Raw genomic sequence first — 17,101 nt, 5'->3', positions numbered from 1 at the left:
GTATCTATCAATGACTGAACACAATTTATTTTTGAAATGGCTAGTGATGAACAAGAGTCAATAAACAATTCTTGTTTCATTACTGGGTGAAAAAATTATCATTTTAATGTTTGGCCAATAAAATGAAGCCACACATGTATTACTCAAATTAACGTTGTTCCTAATGTTAATCATTATGGTTGAAACATTATTGTTAATAGTGGTTACTGTATTTACATACTTGCTACATGGACTGAAAAATAACTGTGAAGAAAATAAGAGAGTGGTAGTCTAAAGCTCATTGTATTCCAAAATGTCTGGTTTGAAAGAGATAACAAGAGCCCTTCATCATCCTCCCCCATATTTAAGCCTGGAGGCTTTTTCCCCATTGAGTGATTTCCAAATGGTCTATAATTAAACAAGAGTCTATTCTTTCCAAAATAAGATTGACCGTCATTTCTAAAAAAGTGAATCCGTATGTCTGTGTCAGGTTGTATACATTAAAGCACATTACATACTAAATCCCTTTTCGACAAAAGTCTAACATTTCCTGTGATTTTTTGGGGCGTGATTGATTCAACTGTGCAATTGTTTTTTATGGATCGCATAGGTTTTAACTGCAATTTACCTTCTCATGCACCATACCAGGTACCTTTTGCATGTTTGTCTTACATTAAGATAAAATGTAGAACAAACGGACCTAAACGCAGAATATACAAAATGTGCCAAAATACTTATTTCATTTATATGTATTTTTAATATAGGTGTACACATTGTAAGGCTTTATTAATGGCCAATAAATAGTGTACTAATGATTTACATGCAGTATTATAAGAGCAACAGTATAACGAATATATTGATTTAATATGCTTATCATTTCTATTTTGTAATTGTTTTTAAAAAAAAAAGCTATATAAATGTTAATAACGTCGTTTTTTTTTTAAATAACTAAAATATTGATTAGCACATAGGCTTGCTTAAAAAAATAAAAATAAGTATTATTTCAAAACCTACAATTTATGGACTACAAGTTTATTATGATATTGACCCATCACTGTACACATATTGTAGTTAATCAGTGCTGCGTGACGACAGAGGGGGCTCTTCTCGTGGATCCTCCCCTCAAAATACTTTATTCACATACCGGATTAGACGGTAATCCCACGGTCACATTGTGCATGCGCAAATTGAAGTGCGTGCGAGGGGCGAGCGGGCGAGGGACCGTCGGTGTTGTACAAACGACAAAACTGCAGCCTATCTACTCTACGATGAGTGGCGAGGATGAATTAAACGAGGTAAGGTTATTTTAACTCCTCTTCTGTCAGGAAATCAGAACACTTGCTCGGGTGTGACTGTCAACTGAGTTGTTTGTCCCATTCTCGGAGAGGATTACCGGTCTGACCCGTTACTGAGCTGCATTTTGCAACCATGACAAATGCAGAATTAAAGGAAGAATATAAACTGTAATGATCTAGCCATGTATCATATGCCTAGTTTCAATCTATTCACTAAAGTAGCAGGCTGTGCTCGGATGATCCCGGTTACAATATGTTCTTGTTGCCCTGCGAGGATAATTGCACCGTGTGGTGACCCACTTGGCAGATAGAGCCCCGGGTTGTTCGTATTCAAGTCACAATGCTGCCCTGGGAAACTAATGAAACTGAGTTTCTGATGCACCCGAGAACAGTTTACACGCATTCATCCTACTGACAATCTGGAGGATGTATTCATTTCCTTCCATGCAGGGTTGGGGTCACTTTAAAAGTGTATTTCGGTACAATTACTAGGTATCTGTAAAACTAAATGTAATCAGTAACCTAATCTGAGTATCAAGATATTTTCTGTAATTTACAATAACATAGTGGAGAAGATGTGTAGATAACAAACATAAATAAAGTTAAGTATTTTACATTACAACAGTAGGCTACATTCCACCACTGTGTTATACACATTTAGCAGAGTTGTTATGCATACGTAACATGAGAGTCTCTGATCATAGACTAAAAAACATGCATGGCTGTAGAAATACATTTAAGATAGTTCTCTGCTTTCTGAATTGTTGGATACAATTGTACTGGCCAGGGGTGTTAAGTAACTAAGTACATGTACTCAAGTATGTACTTAAGTACAATTTTGAAGTACTTGTACTTTACTTGAGTGTTTCCATTTTGTTTTACTTTGTAGGTAAATATTGTACTTTTACTCCACTACATTTATTTAATACCTTTAATTACTTTGCAGATTTGGATTAATGATAAATCATATGATCAACACTTAAATCAGACTTTGTTTGTTTGTTTATTTATTTAAAGGGTTAGGGTTACCTTTACCAGCTTTAATAAACACATTAATGCATCAATAATGCTAAACATAATAATCCAAACATATAATATATTCGATTCTGTAATGGACCAATCTGCATAATAAGTACTTTTACTTTTGGTACTTTAAGTATATTTTGATGGCAATACTTTTGTACTTTTACTTGGGTAACATTTTGAATGCAGGACCTTTACTTGTAACAGAGTATTCCTACACTGGTACTTCTACTTTTACTTAAGTACAAGATCTGGGTACTTCTCGCACCTCTGGTACTGGCATACTTCAGCATGGACAGACAAACAGTTTGAGTTGCCCTGGGATTGCAGAGGATTATATCAGTCATCTTGTCCCACATTTTATCATAATCATATAAATCCTCGCATCAGATAAATAAGGTTAATCTCTTGTTTTTTTCAATTTTTTGAGCTCATACTGTTATACATCATACATTGATTTTTTATGTACGGTATGTTTTGCCTAAATGGAATCTGATGTATGTGAATATTACCCATACATTTACTAATTGTATTGTGTATGATTTAAAACCTTTTTGCAGCTTCTCTGGATTTAGAAACCACCATTTCTCTGCACAACACACTGATCTGGACTAAATTGAAAAAACTGAACTGCAGACTGAGCAGAGCTCGACATTCACAACATCCGCATTAAGGATGCACCATACTAATGCTGTCTCCTCCCAGAGCTGAATTTATACCCACACTAGCTAATGGACTGCAAGTGATTACTTGAAATGTCAGAGTCTGCATCAGGGACAGGATGTCTAAATGTGAGTTGATTGAACTGAAGGACCTCAGTGCAAATGATACCATTGAGCTGGCTGCTCCTGCGGCCCCCTCGGCCCCACCCTCTGTAAACCCAGGTCAGCCGGGCCATGTGGTCCGTCTGGTCGGAGACAGCGTCAGCATCGAGGCCCCCCGGGGTCAGATGGGACGAGCTGGAGTGGGTCATGACTTCCATCCATACAGCCACACCCATCTCACCTGGTGTGACCAGTGTGGAGAATTCATCTGGGGCATCTATAAGCAAAGTTTACGCTGTGCCAGTGAGTACATTCTTCATCTGAATTTGTTTGGTAATATTCTTTATTTTTCTTAAGTACAAGATCTGGGTACTTCTGTGCCGTAGACATCTGTTATTGTGACTGTGTGAAATGTATCATCAACTAAGCACTGTAGTTTAGTTTAGTTTAAGTCAAGCTCACATTCATGGTCCAGTTGTATGTGTTTAAATCCACGGTCGAAAAGAGTCCCCAACAAACTCAGTATTTACTCCTGTTTGTAACGTTTGCTAAAAAAATTGGCTTGGGGCTGAGAACAACAAACAGATTGAAACAACTGTGGGACAGATTAACAGATATATGATTATATAAATAATAAATAAATATAAAGTATAGCACCAACCTTTTCCTTTATGTTTAGTGTACATACATGATGAGAATACTTTTCTGCAACCATTGACCGAGAGAGATGCAACCAGCCTCTTAATCTTTTTTTGCATGAGATAATGGGAAGTCAAGTATATTAAGCTGTTATCATCATTCTTGCATTTGTGCTTAATAATAGGAATTGTGAACCATCGTTTTCTCTTACTCAAGATTTGTAAAGAACACTAGTATGGAGTTAAAATCTTCAACCTTATTAGAAATGTCTTAAAATGTTCTCGAACCATGGCCCAAATCAGCTCAATAACCACATGATATATAAGTCCTCTCTCTAACGCATTCAGAGATGTGACATTGTCTTCATCTTCTATATCACCAGGCCTCAGGATGCTCATGTTATTTTTCCATTCATGAGATACTTTCACAGAGTAAAATAATTTTAAGGAAGTTCTGGCAAGCTTCATGTAGGTATAGTTCCTGGAAATGTATTTGTGTGTGTACAAAATTTGACTTTGTCCCAGTTCAACAGAGAAATGCAATGCTATAGCAACCTTTAGAAACATTGCATAAAATATCAAACATGAGCATTTTTTATTCTGTATACATACGATTATGTTGGCATGTTCGAGAATCTAGAGTAGTGTGTTTTAGGGCAATGTTTTTACCACAGGGGCAGATTACTGAACACAACAGAGAGCTATTCACAACAAGTGTTGTCCGCGAACCAAAGCATAACTCAGACATTTCCTTCTTTCTCTTTGATCTCAGACTGCAGTTACACTTGTCACCACCGCTGCCGACTATTTATCCAGCTGGACTGCAGCACAGATGGAAGTTTGTTACCAGACGAGGAAGATTTCTCTGTGGACTCCCTTGAAACAGATACGAATGTGGTGAGGATCAGACCTACAATCTTACATTTTCTAAATTTGTATAGAAAGTCTTCATCGGATGGTTTTTGGTGGGTAGGTCAAAGCAGATGGAGGCTCCCAGATTCACTGAGTATCCCCATGCCATATGTCCTCAGGCCCCTACACACCAGGCCGATATCGGCCGTCTTGCGTTGTTGGGCTAAAGGCCCTGACACACCAGGCAGTCACCAGAGAACTCGCCGACACCCGACACCGACAGTTCCATCGACGTGTTCTCCTGCGTATTGGCCGTGTGTCGCACTGGAAATCACCGCAAAGACTTCAGCCGAGCACGTACGAACTGCGCATGCGTGAGTGGCAATAACTCTCCTTACCAGCAGGCGGCGGTAGTGTGTATTCGTCATTCAAAATAGGCAACAACCGGAAGACAGAGAAGAAGAACAGACTGATATAAACAAACAAATAGCATGTGCGTTCTATTTTCACTCTCGTCCATCGAAAACATGTTTTAGAATATAAAAATACATGAATGATGAAATGAGCACATCAAGTGCAGACATACTATAAAATCACAGTTAATAGACCTGCATCTGATGATCGCAGTGTTCTGGCGGGTGTGTAGTTTATTGAGTCAGCAATGTAATAATGGCCACTTCTTGCTAAATTTACGATGAGATGAAAAACCGGACTTGACCAAACAAATCACGGAGCTCTCAGCAGAGGACAGCCGGGGACCCCATAAGAAATGTTACCATAGTGTACCATAGTACGTACCATGGTATACCATGGTACTACCATGGTACTACCATGGTACCTCAGATTTTACCATAGTGTACCATAGTACGTACCATTGTATACCATGGTACCTCAGATGTTACCGTAGTGTACCATAGTACGTACCATGGTACTACCATGGTACGTCAGATGTTACCATAGTGTACCATAGTACTACCATGGTACCTCAGATGTTACCATGATGCATACCATGGTATAACCCTGGTACATACCGTTGTACCACAGCTGTTACCATGGTACATACCATGGTACCTCCGATACTATAGTACATGCCGCGGTACCTCAGATAACTGGTACTCCATAGAGTATTCAAATGGTACTACAGGTATACCATGGTATGTATCATGATAATCACTCAAGTCCCATTGTATGCATTTTTTTTTTTTTTTTTAAATGTGAATGCAGGTCTTATACTTTGTTTAGTATTTTTCATTGCTGGTTTTAGTTGGTTTCCCTTTAGGTAACATATATTTTCATCTTCTTTTTCAACACATCTTGACACAAAATAGCCAAAGAATTACACTTTAGATAAAGATGTTGTTATTGAATGAGACAACTGAGTTCATACAGCGCTTCAATGTGGCGTTTTACTCACATATTTAGAAATATCCATACAGATTTACCCAGTCACAGACACAAACACACATGCATTACAAAATACAGTTAATGATCAAACAGTGAGTTATAAAAAAACAATAATAGCATAAAGAAAAACACATTTAAATCATCATATATGTGCAGACAAATTGAGTCTCAACAGTTTGTGCTAGCCCTCAACATTTAACTTGTCTCAAACACAGGCATTTTCATCACATATAGCTTACCCCCATGTTCAATTGCAATACATTTAGCTACTATGTCCTCACATGTCAATACACACAATTCATTGGAGATCTTTACTTTTACAAGACATTTTGCAATGTTTGTATGGATCTCTGCATCATAGATAGCTGGCTGTATGTGCTCCTGCTGCAATGGCTTGTAGAAAACAAGAAGTTCTCTGCAACAACAGTTTGCATCTCTTTCACAGTTGCAGGGTTTTGGTACAACAACCAAGGACTCTACCATACCAAAGCAATTTGAGGTTTCTATCACTGAATTATTTCTTTTGAAATGCATACTGTAGTCTCTGGTGGTGACTAAAATGTTTTTATACACACAACGCTTATATTCAGTTACACTATTAAGATGTTGGTACCTTGTGGGTGTACTGTTTTGCAGTGCAGCAATCTCCCTCACATTTAACAGTCTGTGAGAGCCACATCCTAAAGTGACTAAATGTTCTCTTATGCAGTTTGCTGACTTCGTAACAATGTTACTACTGGTCAGGGAAAAGAAAAAATCTTGCATTTCTCTGCTTGAATCCTGGAGTAAAGCATTTCCTTTTCTTACAACTTTCTATACCCGGCCTCTTTTCGTTCACCTCTTGGGCCTATCAAAAAGCACACCATTAAAAAAAAAAGATTAGGTTTAAAAGCCAGTGGTGGAAAGTTAGTTCTAAATAAATGTACTTGTGTTTTGAGGATTTAGCAGCCAGGTACAGTATGTATTGCACAGTTTAGGTAAATTTAGGTCACTGCACTTTGGACTTAGTATAAAACAGATACATACCTTCTGAAGATCCTTATATTTTTTGATAATGTCTGATGACTCCAGCCGTGATTTTTTGCTTGGTCTCTCCTGAGAACAGCAACAACATACATAAATATTTGTTTTTGTGTGTGGTTGTGTGTGTATCTTCATAAAGTTGTGGTGTTTCGATTTTGAATAACTCACCTCTGACTGTTCCACGTCGTCGTCATCCTCCAGAAAAGGCCTCCTTTTCTTTGCCCTCTTGCCTTTTCCCATTGGCCCGGATTGTTCAAAAGGTTCTTTACCTTCAACCAGCCGGTTCCTCATTTTGAGGAGTGCACCTTTGTCATCTATTGGAAGCAACAAAGATATTCAGCCTATTACTTTGTACAATCCATATATATATATATAGGGTACATCAACATTTGTATGTGAGTCACATTGTCTGCTTACATGACAATATGTTGTTTTCGCCCAACAACGCAAGACGGCCGATATCGGCCTGGTGTGTAGGGGCCTGAAAACGGGTTCCTTGTCGCCCAAAGTCAATTTGGTGTGTCCCGAACCCTCGGCCGTGACACGCCTTATTTGGCCTTTCACGGTCGGACACAAGCTATCGGGCCAAGAAACCACTCTGATCAGCTGTTCAGCTAGCAAATGAGAAGCGAAACGGAAGTGAGGGACGTAAACAAACGATTTAAGGCACAAGACAGCAGCTAAACACCAGCAGGTGATACTTAAGACATCAAACATAGCCCTTAAATGTCCTCTCTTACCTCCCACACATAGCAGGGACATCTCTGATATCGGCGGGAGCGTCCCCGGCTGTCCTCTGCTGAGAGCTCCGTGATTTGTTTGGTCAAGTCCGGTTTTTCATCTCATCGTAAATTTAGCAAGAAGTGGCCATTATTACATTGCTGACTCAATAAACTACACACCCGCCAGAACACTGCGATCATCAGATGCAGGTCTATTAACTGTGATTTTATAGTATGTCTGCACTTTATGTGCTCATTTCATCATTCATGTATTTTTATATTCTAAAACATGTTTTCGATGGACAAGAGTGAAAATGGAACGCACATGCTATTTGTTTGTTTATATCAGTCTGTTCTTCTTCTCTGTCTTCCGGTTGTTGCCTATTTTGAATGACGAATACACACTACCGCCGCCTGCTGGTAAGGAGAGTTATTGCCACTCACGCATGCGCAGTTCGTACGTGCTCGGCTGAAGTCTTTGCGGTGATTTCCAGTGCGACACACGGCCAATACGCAGGAGAACTCGTCGATGGAACTGTCGGTGTCGGGTGTCGGCGAGTTCTCTGGTGACTGCCTGGTGTGTCAGGGCCTTTAGATACTGGTTTTATTGCCTTCACATTGTCATGCATCTGAGTAGGAGAGAGCTGAGGGGAGGGGACAACTTCACAATAAAACAGCTGCCTTTATTTTAGAACCACAGGTTAAAAATGGACCAGCACCAAGTTATCAGATAATTAAAGGATTCATCGACATTTTCATTTTTCAGCCCATCCAAAACATAAAGTACACCATACATTCCAATGGGACATTCAGCAAAAAACTGAAAAAAATGCGACATCATTTTTGAAGCCCTAAATAATGCCCCAATACACCAGCGGTTTAAAAGCCCCAGACTGTGGATCTCCCCCTTAGACAAAGCTTGGGAAAAGGTGCCCCACATCCCCCATAGTTGTCTTGCTTGGTTTTGCTAAATTCCTGGATGCCTAGGATCATGGTAATAATTTTGATCCTATAGACACTTAACAATTGAGCAAAAATAGCCTAATATGGCTGTTTGACATGCATTCAGACTGTAATAAGGTCTCTTTTAACTAACTTACTAATCAATCAGTGTTGAAATGCTTGAATTCTAGCCTATATATTAGGAAACTACAATACATCTTAATGTTAATATGTACCAACACATCAACAATCACATTCGGTGAAAGTGTTGCTTCCAGGAGAGTTTTAGCACATCTCCTCTGGGTATTAGCTGGCCTTTTATCAAACATCATTGTGAGGTTTTATTGTCAAACATCATTGTGAGGTTTTATTGTCAGGGAGGAGCAAATGTAAATGCTGAGGTCAAAAGAGCGGAATAAGATCTCAACAGCAGGAGAGAGACAGAGACAAACTCATTCTGACATACAACTCCAGAGGAGATACTAAGATTTTGGCAAGGACAAAGATCTAACCAAGTCCTTCAGAGATGACCCGGGGTAGCGCAGCAGCAAGTGACATGTTTATCAGTCAGGAGGACTGTTTTACTGCCCATACATCTTTCTTTCAGAAGGTCAGAAGATCATCGGTGAGGCTATGGCATAATTTATAATTTTTCAAACACAAAGCTATTTTGACTTACTTTTACCTTTACAGAATTGCATATTTCTTGTTTAACTAGTGACAAAATGCTTGAATGTATTTTACTTTCATTTCAATGCTTCTGTTCTCTTTCACTTTCTCTTCCTTACTTTTGAGGACAAGCTCTCAGCTGACATTAGGTGGCTTATTTTCTGTATGTACCTGCTGTTTTCTTTTTAGGATGAGCTGATCGATTCGGGTAAACAGGAGCTGACGCCTAGTGAGATTCAACATAAGATTAAAGAGTATAATGCACAGATCAACAGCAATCTCTACATGGTGGCCGTGAGTGACTAATACATCTATTTTCTCTCAATATTCATTTATGCACAAATGTGTACTTGAATTGTATTTGGAAATAACAATTTGCAGACCATTCAACTCCCATTCTTACAATATATATCTCTACTTTGCAGAATAAAGATGGGTCCTACACTGGATTCATCAAGGTCCACTTTCAGTTAGTCCGTCCTATCTCCCTTCCTCCTGCTGAGAACTCATGCTCAACACAGGAGGAAGATCAGCAGGGCCGACGGATGAAACGGCGGACATCTTTCTACCTCCCTAAAGACGCTGCCAAGCACCTGCATATAAGCTCCCAAACACGAGTGCGAGAAGTCATCGAGGCACTACTCAACAAGTTTACTGTGGTGGACAACCCGGCCAAGTTTGCCCTGTTTGAACGCTCAGAGAGACATAGTCAAGGTAGAAAACTCAAAATACGTAGTTACTACAAAACAAAACAGAATAAGGCATTAAGTTCTATGCTGCTGTGTTTTATTCCCTGCAGTGTACATGCGTAAACTGCCTGATGATGAGCATCCCCTCCACCTGCGCCTGTGTGCTGGCCCCAGTGAAAAGGTCTTGACCCTTATTTTGAAGGAGAATGAGACAGGGGAAGTAAATGTAAGTTTTAATTAGTCTCTGATAATTTCTATACATATGAAAGACCATATTTTATTCCTCTATTTCATTCCATTTCAATGTAAATACTGTTATATTTGACTATATATTTTAAATTATTTTAAATGTTTTTTTAGTTCTCTACCTGTGTTTTTAATTCTTGTTTTTATGCACCACGACACCAATTCAAATTCCTCTTACGTGTAAACCTACCTGGTAATAAACCTGTTTCTGATTCTGATTTGAATTCTGATAAGCTGAAAACGCCAGTTAATGTATACATATATCGATTATAATGTGACATTTCTCTCCTCCACAGTGGGATGCATTTAGTTTACCTGAGTTGTGCAACTTTCTGCGAATCCTGAAGCGTGAGGAGGAAGAGCATGTGCGGCAGATTGAGAGGCGCTACACTCGCACTAGGGAAACCACGAAGCAGGCTTTGGCAAGGATTACGACTCCTGGTTGACTGTGAAGAATTGAACTAATCTCCATATCTTAACATGAAGAAGAACACTCTCACACTTTAAATAGTATTGTGGATTATGAGGGTAAAAGGGAAAGCAAGAGCTCAGACAATGACATTGTTTTCAGTAAATGCTGTTCATGAAGGAGGGATGCTGCTATGTGTACGCATTGAGCCACTGTTGTGAACTGAATGGGTGTATAATAGATGATCTTTGATTGAATGCAGCTCTTTCTTGAAGAACCATGCTACTTGTTTGGGTTATTTATAGTGGTATTAAAACACACTTATAGTATATTGTTCATTTATCATGTGATCTTTAGTTATTTTCTGTGAAGCTGTTTTAAAATGTTGGCACTTTAATTAACCTGGGAAATTAATTTGGGCAAGATATAATGTGAAACAATTTGTTTACATTCTAACTTTCTAATAAAAAGATCATAATAAATAATTGGTGCTTATGATATCCTTGTTGAAACTGTGCATGAAGTAATCAGTTTGTTAGACTGTGTGTTAGACTAGCTGTTCACATTTTAGCGTGGTAAGCCAAAGCTGAAGTACACTAGATGAAAGAATGTGACTATACGTTACACTGATATTTTACAGTTGAATATCTCATTTAAAACCACAGCCATTAATATGCTGTTGTAACAACCTCCACTCTTTTGTCAAAGGTTTGAAGGTTTGATAAATGGAAGGAAGGATTTTCTCTTCCACACAATTAATGCTAGGCAAAAACTCCCAGCATGTAGGTGCTGTTCAAATGTATGATACAACACCTACATAAATAAATTATATTATATTATGTATAAATATTATTATATTATAAATGGGTCAAACAGAAACCATGAAAAGTACACAAAAGTATTACACATACTACATGTACTTTTGGTTTGGTATGTTTTTTGACAGACCTGGTCAAACGTGGTCTCGGTATGGGTTAAAAAGGCAGTGAAATATTGCTTTCAGAACAAAAGGAGCAAAAACAGAAGGGGTGGTAGCAAAACAAAGTTAAATTTCCCTTAACTGTGGGTTTAAGACTAACAAAAATAATGTTCTATTTTAAAGCCTAGTTAAAGGGACAGGCAAAACCTTTAATAAGCAGGTTTTCCTCATAGACTGTTCACTAACTGAAGAAAGCAAAATACCATGACTTTTCGCTATCAGGGCTGTTAGGGAAAACATCAGGCAATATGTATTGTGAGATTATTACATTTCTAAGAGAAATTGATCAATTTAAAATAATCTAGAGTTTTGGTTCTTTGTTTTTATTTTATTTTATTTTATTTATTGTTTTCTGCATAGTCTCTTGTCCACACTCCAGTCCAGTTGGTGGCGGTAATGCACCTACAAGTTGGTTTGCCAACCGCCAATAAACACCAAAGAAGAAGAAGACTGTTCACTACGCCTGTTTAGCACTTCCACACGTTGTCCATGTGATGGCGGTAGCGTACCTTATACTCTTAACCAGACGCTAAAGAAAAAGACGGAGAAGAAGAACGTGTACCATTAGTTAGCATAAACAGTTAGCATAGCTGTGTGGTGATATCTTGAAAAGATCTAGCAACCCAGCAAGACAAATTCATCAAGGAACATTATATACTTGCGACCGCACCAAACCCCACTTTAGGTATGTTTCCACCAAGCTAAGTGACGGATGTCGGTTATAAAACCAGTTAGTGTTAACGTTAGCCCTTGGCAGCGTCGCTTAACGTTATTTTGTCAGATGGAAACATGTTGACCTGGCTAATGCTAGTAACAGAGTGCTAACTGTATTTTGCCAGTGGTGATGTGAGTAAGCAGGACATAAAGTGACATAACCAGTGTAACTAATGCAAGCAGCACTAGTGTCTTAACGGTGCTGTTGCTCAAAGAAAGCTAGCTTTATTAGCCGTTCTCTTCAGATAACCTATGCTAATGGTACCGAGCATTCTTGACTACAAGCAAAGCCGACTAACGTTATTCAGGATGTTTATATTTCTAAAAAACAAATGTACCCATATTATATTGAGACATCCGGGTTTGTAACGTTAGCAGGCTTTGTGTTTCCTTTTAACAATGTGTATTTATTGACTGTAGCATCGTCTGGTTGCACTGTCATGTCAGTGGCCTCCTATATTCTGGCACTTTGACATAGGGCATATGCCACAAAATATATCCTAACTCGACATTAGCTTTGTCTCTTTGTCCTTTATTTTGTGTCCTATGTAAGCTTTAAGCAATATGGTTAATGTTTATAGAATAATGACCTATAAATTGTGTTTTTTATGCTGCTGTATCAAAAAAATGTCCCAATTGATGTATTTCTCATATTTTCGGTAATTGTCATTGTTTATGATATCACTATTCTGGGTTTCCAAAAAATCCATGTTAATCGTAGATTATTTTGGTTTGGTGATTATTATAAAACAATGCCTAAGTAACTTAACTCTTCTATTTCATGTCATTTTTGTAGGTGTTTTTTTTTTAAGGTCCCTCTTCATCTTGTACAGTGACACTGTATAACTACTGGCAGTCTGGTGATCCAAGAAAATAATGTGCTGCAGCTGAAGATGGGGGGTAGCGGCTCCAAATCCAAAGGATTTTGGCCTTTTTCAGGCTCGGTTGGTGCAGACGATCCAATCCAAGATGGAAACGAGCAGTCAATGGCAAGAGCTCGGAGTTTCACAGGCGCAACACCTTTTGTGTTAACTAGACGAAGGTACATTCACCTCAGTATCTTATAGCCTTCATCCTACCTGTTTTAACCTCACTTGAAGCCAGTGTTGTTTACACTTGGTATTACGGACCCACAAATTCCTGCTTTTGCACAAAAAGTCTGACACATCTTCTGGTGCAATACACCAGTGGTTCCCAACTTTTTTTTTACCAAGGCACACCTAAAAATATTTCTCGACCCCAAGGCACACCAACTTCTCGTAGATTTAAAAACCACTTCAGAGCTTAAACTTCAAACAATAAATACACCATAAATTGGTTTTCAAATGTGTATTTAATTTAATATAACGTTTTATAGAACAAATAATCAAATATAAGTAATCTTAAAAACCATATAATCCATCATATAATGACAAGAACCAGACTAAAAACGACTTATTATTTTACATTTGGATTTCAAAAGAGGTAGGCCTATGATAACTTAAAATTAATAATAACTTAATAATTATAACAGACTAATCAGTTTAAACAACAAAACTATGATAGGCACATGTTAGTGCGACACATGTGCCTGCTTTTGGGAGCAGTCTCTTTATGCGTGGGGGGATAGTGGACAGCGCAACGCGGAGGTCCTGCTCCACTGACAGCCGGGGGCGGGTCTTGTTTTTGACATATGCGAGTGAGGAAACCGCCAGCTCGCACAAGTAGGAGGTTGGAAACGGTAAAAGCAAGTTGATAGCACTCTCTGAGAGGGATGGATACTTGTGTCCCACAAGCAGCCAAAAGATATCCAGAAGTAGTTCACCGTGCTTCAGTTTCAGGGAGCGGTCCATAGCTCTGCGAGTTCATCCTGAGCTCTGCTGTTTAAACTAGTGGCTGATATTAATGAGAGGATTAAACGGATCCCGCAGCCAATCAAAGTCTTCATTCATAGGAGGGAATTATGACTCAAACCTCTCCTCCAGCACTCTCACTCTCATTACTCTTGTAATATTTTGGCGCGAGGATAAAAAGCTGCTCTGCACGCCGTAAACAATGACGGCTGATGTAAGTCATGAGAATTTAAGCAGTCGGTATTTAATATTTCTAAAGCAATATACGTTTTATTAGCTTATCAGCGCCATTGAACATGTAATAAAATAAAGTTTAAATGAAGGCACACCGGCTGGGAACCACTGCAATACACCATTAAAAAGGGCTTGTCAGATCAGGCGATATATATTCCACTAATGAATTTTAGTGTTAATGTGTCCACTCAATCTTCCCTCTGGAACTCACTCCCACAAAACATGTGAGACTTCACTGACTTCCCCACCTTCAAAACACTGACCAAAACACACCTCTTCAGACTGGCTTTTAATCTGGTGGTGGTGTCGTTTTAATATTTTATTTCAACTATTTATATTTTATTTTATTTCCTACCACTGTAAAGTGTCTTTGAGCACCTGAAAAAGCACTCAGAAATTAAATGTATTATTATTATTATTATTATTATTATTATTATTATTATTATAATTTCTTCTCCTTATTTTTTCTGGAGGAGTGGACACACAAATAGTTTTTAGCTGAGGATGAATGAATGGTCTTAGCTACCCTCTTAAATATTGTAATGTTAAACATTTTAAGGAGGTTTAATGTCGGAGCAAAGCATTGGAAAACGACATTTTATGTATAGATGTATATGTATAGTATACATGTGTACATGTATATCATTAATTTCGTCTCTCTGCTGCAGCTCTCTGTACTTGGATGAAGATGGCGACATGGCCCATGAGTTCTATGAAGAGACAATTGTGACAAAAAATGGACGAAAAAAAGCCAAGCTGAAAAGGATTCACAAAAACCTAACATCTCAGGTGAGTACATTACAATGCCTAAACTAAAGCTTTTCACAACAAGGGTAGCTCTCTGTATTATCATGCTTTAATTGTAATCTCTTTTGTGTCCTTCTAGGGAATTATAAAGCTGGAGATCCCTTGCATCCATGTAGATTTCCCAGTTGTCCTCTGTGAAGCCTGATGATGTCTGAAGGGTGTCTCAGACTAGCCACTGTCAACTCCGTCCTGTGGCTTCCCCTACAGCTGAAAGCCTGAACCACCTTTTAATATAATATGATCTCCTGATATATTTGATTCCCTTGTGTGGACAGGCTGATGCAATGTGAGTGAGCCCTGCATGTGATCTGTTTTGGCTTGTGTAAAGTTAGACAGAATAGATCACCAATGGAGATCTAGAAGGATGCCAAGTTGGCAGAACCTACTCAGTTTACAGAACATGGTTTGTCTGCATGTAAGTGTGAATGTGTGTGCAGACACGGGATGACATGGGAAGGAGTCCTGAATTTATTGCTGCAGATTGTTTTCTGGTATGATTCAACAAACTCTAGGATTTTGAGCAGAAGGCAACCAGTTCTTCCCTGTGTCACGGTCATATCTGGAGCGGGAAAGTTCAAGTGCACACTTTGTTTTTTGACACCATCATGACTTGCTTTATTATGCATGGAACAGGATCTGCTTGGTAATAGCCTAGGGAGTTGACAATCAGTGGCCCACAAAATCTCAAGTGGATTTATGTCATTATAACGCTGGATGGACTGGCTTCAATGACCTCAGAGCCACACATGTACACAGCAGCAGTGAGTCTAGTAAGAAATCCTGTTGGTTTGTTTGCTGCTTTGGCATAATATGTTTCACTTTTAATTTATTATAACTGTTTTTTAATTACAATATCAAATGCTCAACTGTGTCATTGTCCTTTTTAATATTTATACATTATAAGACTATAAGGTAATTTACTTTCTCACAAACTGTCAAGATAAGAGGAAAGAAAATCCATAGAAACAGTTAGTAGTCATTGCCTTTCAAAACTATTGGAGGGCATCAAGTTCTACAACTGAAAATGTACATCTGCTCTGTGTTTAATTGGATGATTTTAATTTAATAAAATAATAAAACTGAGGCTCCCATACCATACGACAGCCTGTAATGACTTGACCTGACAACCATACTGAGGTCTGGTAAGTTAGACCTGTGTGTTTGGAAATGTAATAATACAGTCTAAATTAGTTTAAAGGGACTTCAATCCTGAGAAACCAAATCCTTCTGAGTGAAACTAAAATGTTGAGAAAATAAAGAAAGTTACAGGAGGATATCTACTTTAATGAGCATCATATGAGGCTTTATAGTATATATTGCTTTATAAACTTTATTTGGCAAGCTTGTAAGGGTCATGTGACAAATAATCAACAGATGGAGAATTCAGCTTTTTTGCAACATGTTGTAAATACTAAATAACTGACCAGACCTTTCCAACAATGTGGTGGAAATAAGGCTCCTGACCTCCACCCATGATACAATTAGCCACCTGCATAGGAAATTGCAAAGGCAAACCATTGTTGGGAGTGTGTGTATGCATGTGTGCCAGGGCTGGACGTAAGAGAGAAGTGTTCATGAGAAAGGATTTTCTACAAAGCTGTCTGATATTGTTCTTCTCAAAGGATAAAGATGGCTATGCCAAAATCCACTACACTTTATTGCTTCCATGAAATGATTACTCCACACAAGTCTTTGTGCTTTTTTACCTCAGAGCAAATGTATTTTTCAGCTGAGTCTTGGGGAGACATGGCAGTACAATAACATTGTGTTGTTTACTCTCACAAAGCTGCAATAACATGCAAGATTATGTGGTGAATAGCAGTATCAAAAATATTTGACTCAGCAAACCACCCATCCTCTGGCTTCGCTGACAAAAAGTC

General features: G+C 38.4%; 2 protein-coding genes across 3 annotated transcripts; both read left to right on the top strand.

The window, feature by feature from the left end:
* The first annotated feature begins 1,138 nt into the window (after nucleotides 1-1,138).
* rassf1 (Ras association domain family member 1) lies at nucleotides 1,139-11,140 on the top strand. Of its 2 annotated transcripts, XM_034139514.1 has the most exons (7): nucleotides 1,139-1,274; nucleotides 2,858-3,364; nucleotides 4,472-4,596; nucleotides 9,501-9,605; nucleotides 9,737-10,025; nucleotides 10,111-10,226; nucleotides 10,543-11,140. In XM_034139514.1, the coding sequence occupies exons 2-7, from the start codon at nucleotides 3,079-3,081 to the stop codon at nucleotides 10,690-10,692; spliced, it is 1,071 nt and encodes a 356-aa protein (XP_033995405.1). In that variant the 5' UTR covers nucleotides 1,139-1,274; nucleotides 2,858-3,078; the 3' UTR covers nucleotides 10,693-11,140. The 2 variants fall into 2 exon arrangements, with proteins under 2 accessions (XP_033995405.1, XP_033995406.1); XM_034139515.1 differs by lacking the exons at nucleotides 1,139-1,274; nucleotides 2,858-3,364; nucleotides 4,472-4,596 and adding an exon at nucleotides 8,334-9,267.
* Nucleotides 11,141-12,158: 1,018 nt separating this feature from the next.
* On the top strand, nucleotides 12,159-16,874 carry tusc2b (tumor suppressor 2, mitochondrial calcium regulator b). Its single transcript, XM_034139471.1, has 4 exons — nucleotides 12,159-12,319; nucleotides 13,145-13,390; nucleotides 15,083-15,203; nucleotides 15,301-16,874. The coding sequence occupies exons 2-4, from the start codon at nucleotides 13,242-13,244 to the stop codon at nucleotides 15,364-15,366; spliced, it is 336 nt and encodes a 111-aa protein (XP_033995362.1). The 5' UTR covers nucleotides 12,159-12,319; nucleotides 13,145-13,241; the 3' UTR covers nucleotides 15,367-16,874.
* The last annotated feature ends 227 nt before the right edge of the window (nucleotides 16,875-17,101 follow it).

Source organism: Trematomus bernacchii, unplaced genomic scaffold (genome assembly GCF_902827165.1).
Source record: "Trematomus bernacchii unplaced genomic scaffold, fTreBer1.1, whole genome shotgun sequence".
NCBI classification, from domain to species: Eukaryota; Metazoa; Chordata; class Actinopteri; order Perciformes; family Nototheniidae; genus Trematomus; species Trematomus bernacchii.
This window is presented reverse-complemented; position numbering and strand designations above follow the sequence as displayed.